This window comes from Varroa jacobsoni, unplaced genomic scaffold (genome assembly GCF_002532875.2).
Source record: "Varroa jacobsoni isolate VJ856 unplaced genomic scaffold, vjacob_1.0 scaffold_1114, whole genome shotgun sequence".
NCBI lineage: Eukaryota > Metazoa > Arthropoda > Arachnida > Mesostigmata > Varroidae > Varroa > Varroa jacobsoni.
The window spans coordinates 23,188-36,703 of record NW_019214016.1 but is presented as its reverse complement, the minus strand read 5'-3'; the positions used below and the strand labels follow the sequence as shown (position 1 = coordinate 36,703).

Genomic DNA, 13,516 nt, shown 5'->3' with positions numbered 1-13,516 from the left:
CACTTTACAGGGAGGGCGTCTTCTTTTTAGAAGGATTCACTCAATTTAATAGCCAATATTTCAGGGAAGCTCGGACAAAAGGCGGAAAGGCATATTGTAATTCACTATACCTATTTCAGAGGTCCACTGTCGTCGCTCTGGATCGGAAATTCGAGAACATTGATCGGCGGTTACGAACACAAGTGTGAGTTCATGCAAATAACAAAAACAACAACAACAAAAACAGTCATCTCTATTAACGAGTACAAACTATCGTAATGTGGGCTGGTTTAGAGCTGGGCAAGAATCAATCAATATCTAATGTATGAATACATATGGTTGCTTATTAAAGCGCCTTTTACATATTATGACTTTCAAGCGCAACCGGCGGCTACGGGTGGCTAATGTAAATATGAACCTCAACGACACCACCGCTTGAATTAAATAAAACTACCTAAAAAATATCTTTCTCAGTTGGTAGGAAAAGCGAATCCGCTGCTCTAATTAAAGTGTCTCTACAACCTGCCAACAGGTGACATTAATAGTAGTGATAGCATAAGTATTCAATTCTAAGATAAACACAGTTTTCCAAAATTGGGCTTACACATGCTTAGATTGCTTATTGTGACCAAAGATTGAATCGCTGAGCCTCAGATATTATAATACGAACAAATGCCCCCCACTAAATACGTCAGCAAATTGTGCTATCGTCACTTACGTGCAAAATGATAGGATGCAATACATAACGGAGAATTTAACTACTGCGAACAAATAGATCGTACGGATATGCCATTGCGTACATAAGATTCACTAAAAGCTTTCTGTAAAACGATGACTTTTGCACGAGCAGGACTTTCGCACACATGAATAAATGGCAAATCATTTCCAAGCGCGCTATCCTATCAAGGAAAAGGGCATCGCCATCTTCGATTGATGCTAACTACAAGGTCCGCTGCATAGTTGTCAGGGCCAATTTTCTCAAGAATCGAGGTTACCAAGTGTCGTACAGACAGTATGATGAGTGTCAATGATGAAATCCGTGTGTCACCTTACAACAGACATACCGATTTGCTTCCCTGTTCGGATTCGGCATCGTTTGGAAAGTAATAGAAAGCTGGGTTCATGTCGCTTAACCTTGGTCGGACCCGCACATAGGCCTGAGTTTTCTTAACTCAAGCTCTCGCCTTCGTTTCTCGAAAAACAGTACGGTTGAGTAAATAGACAAGTCGGTTTACAGCTGTCAGATGAAGATCCAATATACGTTTAAGGCCGGCCAGTGTGCACTTAGTAAACATACCACGCTTCCAGTGAAGAAGTTTCCACGAGATGCTGTTCCAATAGTATGCCTAGTTTTTTTCTAGGTGAAATCCATTTTACTTCAGATATGATGTTATTGAAGCATTTAGAAAAAATGTATGCAAACACAGCAGAATATTCCATTGAATAATATCCGTCTGCCAGAAAATTTCAGAAGACAGATGTATATATCATACAATTTCGATAAATGTATTTCAAGCTCCGGCCGACTTGTATATAATACCCTTCCACTGGCCATTCAGTTACCAATTACCAGCGGCCGAACCTTTCTATTGCTACCATATGCATACATAAAATATCTCACTTGGATTTGGCTCAGACCTGTTGTTCACATATATGTTGCTATATATCTATATATATATAGAGCTATATATATATATATATATGCATAAAGATAAGCTTTAACATAGACATAATTAGAACTGTCTACGTATTGCTAACAAGCGGGTGGCACAGAGAAGTTCATTTCATCTATAACGACGTCATTTAGTACGCTTAGTTTTGCCTCGAAATCAACACTATCAAACAAAGCGAGGAAGATCATTTCTAACCAAGTATTCTCTATACGAGCAGATAGACACGTTCAAGCTTCGTTAAGAACCGCTGAACAAGCTGTCAAGGGCCAACGAAAACTCGTTCTCAAAATGAATCTTCTTGACCGAAGTTGGATTGAGCCTACAGTCAGGTCCAAACCCCGTTGCAGCAAACTCCAAAGGTACTGCTGGTCTACACGCACCCGAGTTGAAATCGCTGCTCTCTCCTATCATCTAAAAAAAACCGCACTTTATCAACGCTATTTTCAGGACAACTGTCCAATCGAAAACGTTTTTCGTATCTTACGTCCATTACTTGTCTGCGCGGAAGCTTAGTGGGTGACGTATTTGCCTGCTAATCTTGGGGACACGTTGTGGTTTGGGTTTGAATACGGGCATAGAAAGACTTCGTTTCGTACTGGAAGCCAGCCATATAATGGAATGCCAAAACGGCGATATGGGACATGAAATCTGAAACACAATGGCCGTTAGTGAAGGCGTTACGTTACTTGCCACCACTTTCCGATCGAGGCATACACAACCGGTTTTTATTTAATAGCATAATCTATCGGTGTGTTGTACCCAGTGTATATATATATATATATATATATATATATATATATCGTAATTATACTTTGATACGTAATATTTAAAATAGAACGTAGTCTATTCCTAGGGCTTAAACCCCAATGGAAAATAGTCTAATGTAATAGATTCACTTTTATTTAACAGCTCAAGTCTATTTATACTCCCAAAATATGGATTTGCTCTGGACGCTCATTCTTGTGGATTTGAAAGCGACTGAACACGATCTGCATGAAATATTGTTCCTACTCCACAGGACTTGAAGAAATTGATTATTTACTTTTTTGTTTTATAGGTTTTGTCGTTTGTTTGTTTCCATGAAATGGGCAAAACTGAACTGAATTAATCAAACCAAGCTTCAATTGTTGTTAAAGTAAATCTGGCCTTCACAGACTCATCGTCTGGCTAATTGTCGATGTCCTATCGGCTTTATCACTATTTCGATAAAAAAAAGCCGTTAAAATTGCCACAGAAAATCATACTAAACATGCAAGCTTTAAATGCATTTGATATCTTGTCTGAGTCGTTCCTTCATAACCTACTAATTGCTTAGGTCGTTAAAGAGGTCGGGGATCCGTTATACTATTATATACAATGATTATATACAGTCATAAATTAGTGGCTTTAACAAATGCACATTAATAGATATAATAACATAAATAAGCTCGTATCTTGTATGATATCGCCGAGTTAAATATAGGTTTATTTAAAACATAAGTGATTGGCTTTGGCAGCACATTGGGGTTGATAAAATTCTCTTGAATCGCAGAACAGAATCTTGTGAACAGAGCTAAGCTTTAAATTAAGCCGTAAGTGTAGCTAACAAATGCTTTTAGCGCGAAAGCTTCGATAATCGAACCTGCCACCGTTAGTTACAATAGGTAATAGCACAGAGAGGACAAAATACAATCATAATTATAGAAGCATGAAATCAAAAAAAGGTGTGCAGTATTTTTATAAATAATTATTTTTTGTTTAGCTTCGAAGTATAGTAAGTCTTAGCTAGTGGACCTCATACGGTGTTATTATGGCTTAAAAAAAGCAAACTATCTTCTCAGAACATGCATTCTTTGTTCATCATGAATAGGTTACATCAGGCATCCTTTGACTCGCACGATTAGCCCAGCCATTTCTCATTTCCAAATCTCGATTCTGGACTTTACTTATTCGATATTTACTGAAACCATCGGAAGGTTAAATAGGTCGTTGGTACGAAAATGGCTAAATCATAGTTTAAAAAAAGATTTTGTTCATAATTTGCACAAAATAGGTTTACATATCATAAAATATCTACGCTTGAGATAGATAAACTTTTTGTACTGACTGCAAGTTAGTTATCGTTTGCAGGCTTATCTTATACAACCGTAAGCCTTGTTTTGTATACGCGCTGAATAATATATGTATATACATATAAACTTGGTAGAATAATAAAGCCAATTCTTTGGAACAAAAACGACAAAATTTCTGCGCCTCGATTGTAGAATGCAAGTGAAAATTAGGTATTATGCAATCTCGTCGACCAAACAAACTCCACCGTGATCAAAAACTTGTTTCCAAAATATTCAAAATTTGACAGTCTACGTTCTTGCCAGTTTTTTTTACGGGTTTTCATAAAACTTGCTGGAAATTTATGTGAGACAAACTGGAAAATTTTTAACAGCGCTTAAATTTAAAGGGCTTGAAAATTAATTAAAACAGCTTAAGGAGCCATTTTTTCTTTCACAGTGAAATCGACGGTTATTTTGAAAAATATCTGTTACTACTTGAATCGTTCAGAGAGGCTCCAATAATTAGTCTTTTTGGCACTTGTTGTGTTTTACATTCCTAAACTTTCCAGCCATTTTAAGTTTTTGCATTTTTGAAAATTTTGTCAAACAACAAGCCAAAACTGAATTTCTGGCATGTAGCGTATTTAAACTACACGATATTATATCTACGAGGAGGCAGGCTTACTATTAAAAAGTTATATTTGAATAGGAAGAAATATTTTTAAAATGACTGGCGAGCGAAGTTTAAGTTCTGAGTTGTAATTATAATTGCGGTGACAGGTGGTTATACCGAGTAGGCATAACCCTTTTAGTATATATATATATATAATGCTTCTGATAATATATTACACAGGTGTTGTAATTACATGTCAATTTTAAGGATCTACCGCTCCCTTGATAGGCCAACTGCAATATGGCGGTCCATTATCGAGATCTGTTACGTCATAAAACGTCAGAAAGTCTTTACATATTTAATGAAAGTATTTTTATAGCAGCGTATAATATGCATCATCGATATAATAAACATGAAGCTCGAAGAAGTGCTCTGACAAGCCTAAACGGTGCAAAAATAACCAACTTAGCCATGTACAATAATTCTGATTATCTATCCGACTTAGCTCCTTGTGCTGAATAAAACAGCTGGACAAGTTCTTAGATAGACCTGCTTCTCTAAAAAAGGTTTGATTAATTAAATCTTGATTAAATCAAATGATATCGTGCCGCTTTGCAGCTCTGTTTGCAGATTTCTCTCCAGTATAAATCAGTGATTACAAACAGAGGACATCATCTGGATATTGGTGAATATCCAAATAATTTCGTTCACCTCAATGTTAGCGTCGTTGGAATGTACCTACACCGAATATCATTATTAAAAAGCGCTAACGAAAGTCTTGCTAAATCGGCAACCATAAAATGACTCCAAGAACTTAGAACTGTTCCTTCATTTAATGATACGTGTTTTATACTCTGTAGTAATAATTTGATCTAAAAAAAACATAGCCCCTTGATACAAATTCACATATCAGTGGTAATCCATTCTCCCCCCAATGCGTCATTGTTAGTAGTATAACACAACTTTTGGGACACTACGAACTCTCTTAGACTTCATCGCGGACAAATTTATATTGTCTCATAATTGATTTGAGAGAGAGGAAGCTAGGTCCATCTATTTCAAAACGAGAAAAATGAACATCTTCGTGACGTTACCAATGAACGTACAATTATATCGACCTTAGCCATATACAACTTAAATGACCTTCATTAATATATGAATGGCGCCAAATACCAACTATATTTAGTATTCATGTCCTGATAATTCCTAAAGAACCATCTACAAGCAAGGGAATAAACTTTATTAAATGAATAATTCGCGACATCTATGTACACTAAAAGCAGTTTATTAATTGAGCCATGAAACAATTTCGAAACTAACAACACGCTCAGATGATTTGAGCTTCTAATCCCTCTTTAAGTTGTGGGTAGTACTTGCTATAATCGAAAGCCCGGAACGGAACATCGAATTCAATCAGACCTTCAGTGTGCAAAAATACAAACAAATTGTTAGTCAGTCGCTAAGTCTGAATCTAATCTTCAATCCTGTCAAAGCGTGGCCCTAATATAGTCATGTAAACTTCACTTGACTAAAGTTGAATTATAGCGCAGGAACGCGCGTTAAATATGCATATGTTATGAAACTGATCAGTGTTGTAAATGATTACAGTCAAACAAGGAAAACGCTTTTCTTTGCTACATATTTGAAACAGGTTAACTGGTAGCTTTAAACATTATCCGCGCTGAGTGACCAGCTGTGTCCTTGCGCCGAGAATGTTGACATTGTGCCTTTTACTTGAATTAGAAAGAATTTCACCGTATCTACGCGCCGTGGTATTAGATTTACACAAGCATTTACTGAAGTACAGATTTCTCTCAATTTTAATTATGACAAATTAAAATTAGTCTCCTTACCAAGATCATACGCTTTCATTATTTCCAATTCCAGGTTAAACTGAACTCGGCGGCACACTCCTGTGATTAATTAGGAAATAGTAAAATATGAAGATAGATGATACTAGCCATATTATATAAAATATATATAAATATCACACAATAATAAACAATTATATATATATCATCTAAGTATGCGTCCTCAAGCTCAGAGATACCAGTAACATAGTTAGTCATTAGTCCACGACCTAAATAGGTTATTTTTAGTCACCGGAGATCTTCACTGCATTAATTTGTTGCAGACACATTTTTCTGCTCATTTTAAAGGACGTGTTTCAAGTGTTTTGTTTGCTCTGTTCGATAAAAGGTACGTCCTATCATAGCAGTTTATCACTGAGCTACAAAAGTTCTTGAAGTTTAACATCGCTTTAAACTATGGCGTGGTATAGCCAGGCTTGAACTGGCAGCCTTCGATTTCGCGATTAGGATAGACCTACCGCAACAAATAAATCAGTAGTAATTTATTTTAAGATCATAGCTGAGGATTATGTTTACCAGTCCTTTTCGGCTCCAAGACAACTCCGGTGTAGGGAGAAATGAATTGCTTGAGAAGTTTGGTATTTTCATAGTGTACAACAAGGTACTCATCTCTGCAGATCGGACATGGGTTGCCAGTATTAGTGTATGGGTCCGGCGCAAATATCTGAAATGTCATAATAAATCATTCGTCCAGCGAGATCTCTGAAGTTGCAGTGCTCAATCGGTCAGATTCAGGATTGAAACTACCAGCTCCTGTGTAAATAAAACTACTGTGGAAAATTGAACATATATATATGACTATTTTAGGCTATTAGGACCTTTCCGTATGATCAGGGAATGAGTACCAAACCTTTTCAACAACATGCATATATATAGTACATATTAGAGATAAAACTTACAATGCAACTGCGGCGAGTTTTCGGAGGTGCGTATTGTCCTTTGAAATTTCTGCGGTAGTTTGTCCATACGGGATCGTTTCCATAGACTTCTGAGTACTGCGGACTCTCCATGTAACGGATGCTTACCTCCACCGGGTGAAAAGTATACGGTTTGTTCTGAAACGTCGCCCATTAAATATCCTTCCAGCTTCAATACTAACGCTTGTATGTGGCATGAACGGCCGAACTGACTACATAATTATAGCAAAATATTTAATACTTAAAACATACATGCTGTATATAGGTAGCCTAACTTCATTGAATATCTCTAAATTATGACCGTTCAGGAGTACAATTAATGCCGTTTTTGCCCAACAATTTTATCGAGTTCCCAGTATAAATTGCTTAATTAAAAGTATTTAAGCAGATAATAGAAGAAATGTTTCTCTTAAGTTATCCTTTAATCATTTTTTGTCAGATTTGATTCATTGTACCAATGGTTTTTGCTCTTAAGTTATTAAGAAAATAGGTCGACAAGTATTGTTGCGAGCAGTATATAAACGGCAAACAATCGGGAAAAAAAAATTTCTATAGCTGAATTAGCTAATTCGATACTCTGATATCCCAGAAATATCAATTTGTATCTGATATGGGAATCATAAAGTACTTACCCTGGATCTTAATTTGATCGTTGGTGACTTCTTATCCTCGCCTTCAGTATCGCTCGAGGTTTCTCGATGCTCACATGATGAGCCATTTGTGGTCGAGAATAAACGCTAGAATAAAAACGCAATTATAATTTAAACAAAAAGCCTGTTAATTGGTAATATGGTTATACAATTTATACCTATATAAACTGTGTGAGAAATATATGATTCTTTATCTCTTAGCCCGTAACCATTTATGTCACAAAAGTGAATATTAAATAAATTGTTGATACTTGGATACAATCATCTACTATATGCAACCATATTGTAAAATCGACGAAAGGCTTGTTAGAGGTGTAACATATTGTAAATATTCCCTGGAATTCAATGTTATGGGGGTTCTGTAGGTATAATAAAAATACGCGACTATTTTTTGATGTCACATAATTCGTAGCACGTAATCACGTAACAAATGTTCCATTTCAATAATCGACAGGCGACTACTTTCTTCAAGAGTTTGCTGGCCGATCCAAAATGACTTTGTTTATTGTATGAGCCGTATGGTCACTTTGCTTTGCATTAGCGTGTGGATTAATAATCACTAACGAGAATCAGCATTGATAAACATTTTTACTTTTTCTATAATCAGATAGATAAATAATAACAGTGCCTAAGTGGCACAATTTGTTCGTCTTGATGACCATTCGATGTTGTTTAATTTTTCCAAATATGTGAATATGTGTATTTGACAGATGTTTGGTTATAGGTTACAGTCCCGGCTTCTTAATTAATTGTTACTTTCTTCTGTTCTCTATTGCTGCTCATTTTCAACAAATGGATGTATGGTCAACATTGGACTGATGAAACACTATAGATATTTCGGGATTTGAGCAGAACGAAATGAAACATATTTTTAGCCCGGCAATAATATCGAGAACAATGCAAGATTCTCTTGTCAAGCAACCACTTCGAAGCAGATAAAAAAACAGCCAAATCGGGTGATATATTTCACATAAATCTACAACTCTTATGCGCGCTTTTTGATTAAGCTAAAAATGAAAGACGTATCGACCAGCTTCAAAGTGCAACCAGTTTACAATGGATAGCACCATTTTGTGGGATCAGTTTTTACATTGCGCGAAGAAAACGTCAGGATCGTTGGTGTTCTGAAATACCATAGATTTTTCAGGACAAAGAGAAAAAAAGAGAGGCAAATTTTCTGTTCAGCAATAACAGCTAGCTGATAGGGGGAAGAAAGTTGAACCGATCAACACACAACATTACTTAACATCGCGTACCATTGTGAAAGCCCTGCTCTGAATTGCACGTCTGACCGCATCTCCGACATTAGCGCTACCTGAAACAACCGTCGGGAAAGTTAACCGTTGCCGCACACTATTTAGAAGAGTTAGTTTTTGGCCAAGAATCGTCCGAACAAATAACCGTGTGGGCAGCGCCATCTTTTTGTCTATTTTGATATTTAAATCTCGCGCCAAATCGCATGACTCGGCCCTCTGCACTGTGGTGGTTTCGTCTCAACCGAGCGAATGCAATTCGTTGCCGGGGCTGGCAATGCATCCATGCGCCAAGAACGAGCAAAGCCCATTTTCGATTGTTCGTTTTCACCAGATGGATGCATGATCGACATTGGCGACCGATGAAACGTATTAGATATAAAATACGTTTGGTAATCGTTTGTGTTTGATTTACTTTGACCTGGGTTGCCCACCTCAGCATTTGAATAATGTCCAAGAAACTGACAATATTAAACGGCTCAATAATACTGCAGTACAAAGAATACCGGTTCACAACCGGTAATCTCACCCTCTCCCTCTGAACGCGTAGATCTGCGCAGCGAATCAGCTCTCAGATGCTTTCCAGCAACGGTAGGTGCAACTTCACTGCCTGTTTTTTGGCGTTTTACGTATCGAGAAATTCCACCGTGTCCTGCTGTAGGGCGTATGCGTTGACTCACAGTATGTTAATATGTTACGTGACCGTCATGTTTCATTTTGTTCTGTTGTGTTTTTCGTTAGGCGTACAAACGTTTTATGCCAAAAGAAAGTGTCGCACCAAGTACAATGTAGTATTATCGATTTTCGAAGTCTAAACCTCGAAAGGTCGCCGTAGCTTCGATAACTCACAATCGAAAACTAACAGGAGTCCTCATTATACAAAGAGGCATAGGCAGACAGACAGACAGACACTGATAAGGGTCCAATTGTCGTGTAACGCTTACGTTGGATTGTCGATCGCATAGGTCCTGTATAAGAAATATGATGGTCACTTAGCTGCAGTTGGTCGTGATGATGATGAATGAGATACGACTTAAGCGGCGAGTCGTTACATGCTTGTGTAATAGTGTTGTCTGCATGCAACGCCCCGCGTATGGATAGCGGTGGCTAACGGAAGTGCGTTTCATCTTCTACTGCATTTCAGGTTTGGCGTTTACGACCCATCGCGGCTCAACACCTCGACTGCGGAAGGCTACAATCCTGGCTGTTGATCCTTAATAAGAAAATTGATTGACAGCAGGATTTATACCGAAGATATTTTTTCGAGAAGTTAAACATCAGCGAACTCTTCCCCCTCCTCCTCCGAGAGTTGTCGGAAAAATTAAGCACAAATTTAGGTACGGATGAATCTGTCTCGGTTAACCCCCGGTTCTCTTCTGTTTCTATCCTCGTTTCGTCAAGTCGGAGTCTGTATCGCAGCGTCGCGTGATTCGTCCATCAAACGAATAGACGACGAGCCTGTCCCGCGACAAGCTCGCTCGTATCAACGGATGGCGAAAATCCGGCGACATGCCGCCCAGCCAGCCAGTGTGGCTTAGCTCTATGCTGGGCCTATTTTAAGCCTCTTCACAATAATTGCCCGTTCGTTCGATCGTTGGTTGTTTGCTAGAAAAGTGAGGTTGTGGGGAATACAATCGTTGCCACGTCGGTCTGTTTCGCTGGTGATAAATAATGAAATCAGCTGACATCTAGTAACGCCGTATTATCGTTATACAGGTGTTACCAATGGTACATCGCCATGTTTTTGTCATCGACCCCCTAGTCCTCAGTTCAAACCAGCAAAGCGAGAACCCGCTAGCCATTAGCAGCAGCAGCAGTAGCAGCAGCAGCAGCAGCATCATCGTTAAAATTATGTCTGCCGATCTACTTGTGCTGCTGCCGCTGCTCAAGGCGGTAGTAGCATCTATCGCAACTGCTGCAAGCAACCACATCGGACAACCTGCCGAACCTTAGGAAAAGGCACAGGCAGTCAGAAAGCGAAGATTCATCGTCTTCAATCTTTGCGCTGCTCAGGGAGCCGCAATCACGGCCCACGCAATACTCAATGGATAATGTTCATATGGATGGATGTTTATACATGAGTGAATTTTTGTCGCGCTTACCCCTATCAACCTTCTGCCCTCCCCTTTAGCTTCGTTTGGAACAGTGTTTCTACTATTGCCCTGTTAATTTCAGTTGTTGTTGTTGTTGTTGATGATATTGAACGCTGTGATTGTCTTTTCGGAAACGTGTGTGCTGCCGTCGCCGAGAGGATGACTGCAGTTTTCAATACTGCTGTACTCAATACTCGCTGCTGTTTGCTATAATAGGCCGGCCGTTCGTTGCTATGGTGAGATGATGGCGACGTAAAAAACACGGCAAAGTCACTTCTTCCCATACCGTATGGTTGATTAGTCGTTTACAACTGTGCCATTGCTGATCTTCATGTTGTTGCTGTCGATTAGCCACGGATTATCAGTATTAATACTATTACTACTCGGTCATTGTGTCACGTATGTCAACAGAAACTGTAATTCTCTCCCATTCCCTCTTCTGTAAATGCAATTACAAAAAAAATCGCTTCAATGATGGGGCACAAATAGCGACAGTAAAGCTGCCGAAGACGACGTTGTGTTCAAAGGAAAACTTGTGGCACTAACTGCGTAAAAATGTACGGTAACCTATTGCTCATATAATATATTGAAATGCAGCTATGGCATCGAGTTTTATCCGTATTGATTTATGTACAGGTGGTTTTATTAAGAAAATTTTACATAAGAGATGTACTCTCAATTAAAAAAAGGGGAACAACAAACAATTCGAATTGCATAGAATTGCCAAGCTGCTTAGTATGCGGAATGATAACAACAGGTGAAATGCTGTTTCTGCTGCTGTGGCCCATATTGTTTCTTCATATATAATAGCCGCTAATCGAGCCTATACCTAAATAGGTCGTCCCAAGTGGTTCAATCGTTAAATTGCACGCTACGAACTTTGAGCGTGAAAACACGGATGTGACTGTCTCGGTGAGTGTGGTAATACGTTCATCTCAGCAGTGCATTTTCATCGATTTATTCTAGTTACATCTAACAACTTAAACCTGCTCTTTTAAGTCGGCATATTGGAAAAAAAATAGACATCAACGAATACAAAAATGCCAGGTATATTTAACGCGTTGGTTACCTTTTTTTGCGTAGCAAAGAGCAACGTCATTAAAATTTTCGTGAGATTCTTATGTATGGCAAGCAGCACAGACAGACCGCTACACCGTGTTGGGCTGTTTCGCCTGGCTCCCCTTCCATCCTTTCTGCAGTTTTTTTTTTTTAACTTTCGATCATTATTATCAAAGCTACGCGGCTGGCAACGCGCTATTGGTGCACGTGCGACTACTCCCTGTCAGTTTAGCTGGCGGGGTGGATGGATGGCTGAGGCTTAGTCCTTTCAATCGTGTGGCTGTCGTTGGTTCTCGTGTAGAACCGCGGTATATTCGTGATGGTGGGGTAGGTTCTGGGTGATATCGCCGCCTGGCTGCGACCCTGGTATGTTTGCTCGCTTGTTCGCCTGCTGGCTTGCCTGGGTGCCTGCCTGCCTGCCTATCTGGCTGGGCGGCATGCTGTAGCCATAGTTTCAGAAGCAGCGCCAGCAAGAACAGCCATAAGCCGAGATGACATGTAGCAATTGGTGCGCATGCGCGGCCACAAACACGCAACTCGGCCATCGACATTGTGCGCCTGTGTGTGTGAGTGTGTCTGTGTGTGTGTGTGTGCGTGCGTGCGCGCGTGTGTCTGCAGCACAGACGAAAGCTGCATAGAACAGAAGCCAACGAAGTGAGGCCAGGCGGCGCTGTTTGGCCCTGTGCGCTTGTGGTAGAGCTGCTGCTACTGCCACCGACTACGGCTTTACAACGCGAGCACTACGCACGTTATGGCTGACGCAGTGGCCGCGGCCGCCACCGCAGCTATTGCCAATCATCTCCGAGGCAAAAGCCATCTTGGCTGTTAGATGGCCGTCTATTCGATTGTCGTTGTGTGGCTATGAAGTATTTGTTGGGCAGGGCTTTGTTGGACGTTTAGCCAAGGGCCAGTGCCTGTCGGGCTCCTCTATATAGGTTGGGTTTGCAGTGGCGTCGTTTAGCCAGGCGAACCGCCTTTACATCCTCACAGTTGGTAGGTTCTTATGGCTCGGGATTGTTGCGCGCTATAGAGAAAATAGTTGGAACGAAACAAGATCATGACGATCGCCATCCTGTAGTGTTCATGTTAAGCCTAGGCGATAGTTTCTCACAGGAGGACAAATAGTAATATGGCGTTACGTCATTTATGGACCGACCCCGATTAAAAACGGGATCTAAAGAAAGACAGTGGAACACAAATTGAGATGTCTTTGCTGATGTGGAGAAAATGATAGTGGTTAAGCGTAGCTTTAGTGCAATAGAACGGAAAATTGTAAGTAAAGTTTAGAGCAGTGTAAACTGCGAACATAAGCGGGACCGGACTTTTCTTACATTAACCAGAGTTAATCACTCTTGATTACTTTTGTTTCTGTGTATAT

General features: G+C 39.6%; 2 protein-coding genes across 6 annotated transcripts in view; one reads left to right on the top strand and one right to left on the bottom strand.

Annotated features, from left to right (window-relative positions):
* Window positions 1-5,558: 5,558 nt before the first annotated feature.
* Window positions 5,559-9,228, bottom strand: mRpS18B (mitochondrial ribosomal protein S18B). Its single transcript, XM_022844529.2, has 6 exons — window positions 8,990-9,228; window positions 7,716-7,820; window positions 7,066-7,221; window positions 6,683-6,830; window positions 6,149-6,208; window positions 5,559-5,714 (listed from the first exon to the last, which is right to left on the bottom strand). Exons 1-6 carry the CDS (start codon window positions 9,149-9,151, stop codon window positions 5,623-5,625), a joined length of 723 nt encoding a protein of 240 aa, XP_022700264.1. The 5' UTR covers window positions 9,152-9,228; the 3' UTR covers window positions 5,559-5,622.
* A 104-nt stretch (window positions 9,229-9,332) lies between these two features.
* The window catches only part of LOC111266773 (uncharacterized), a 17,954-nt gene continuing 13,770 nt past the window's right edge, over window positions 9,333-13,516 (top strand). For 2 of the 5 annotated variants that reach the window (XM_022844524.1, XM_022844527.1), the window contains exons 1-2: window positions 9,583-9,667; window positions 10,131-10,323. The gene's annotated coding sequence lies outside the window, so the exon portion shown is untranslated. The other 3 variants (XM_022844525.2, XM_022844526.2, XM_022844528.2) reach the window with 3 other exon arrangements.

What these genes read in the sequence shown, in the direction of transcription:
- mRpS18B (XM_022844529.2), bottom strand. Translation starts at nt 9,151, where the DNA reads ATGGCGCTGCCCACACGGTTATTTGTTCGGACGATTCTTGGCCAAAAA. An exon ending in AGAGCAGGGCTTTCACAATG is followed by an intron (nt 7,821 to 8,989) that starts GTACGCGATGTT and finishes TTTTTATTCTAG; the next exon opens with CGTTTATTCTCGACCACAAA. An exon ending in AATGAAAGCGTATGATCTTG is followed by an intron (nt 5,715 to 6,148) that starts GTAAGGAGACTA and finishes TGCACACTGAAG; the next exon opens with GTCTGATTGAATTCGATGTT.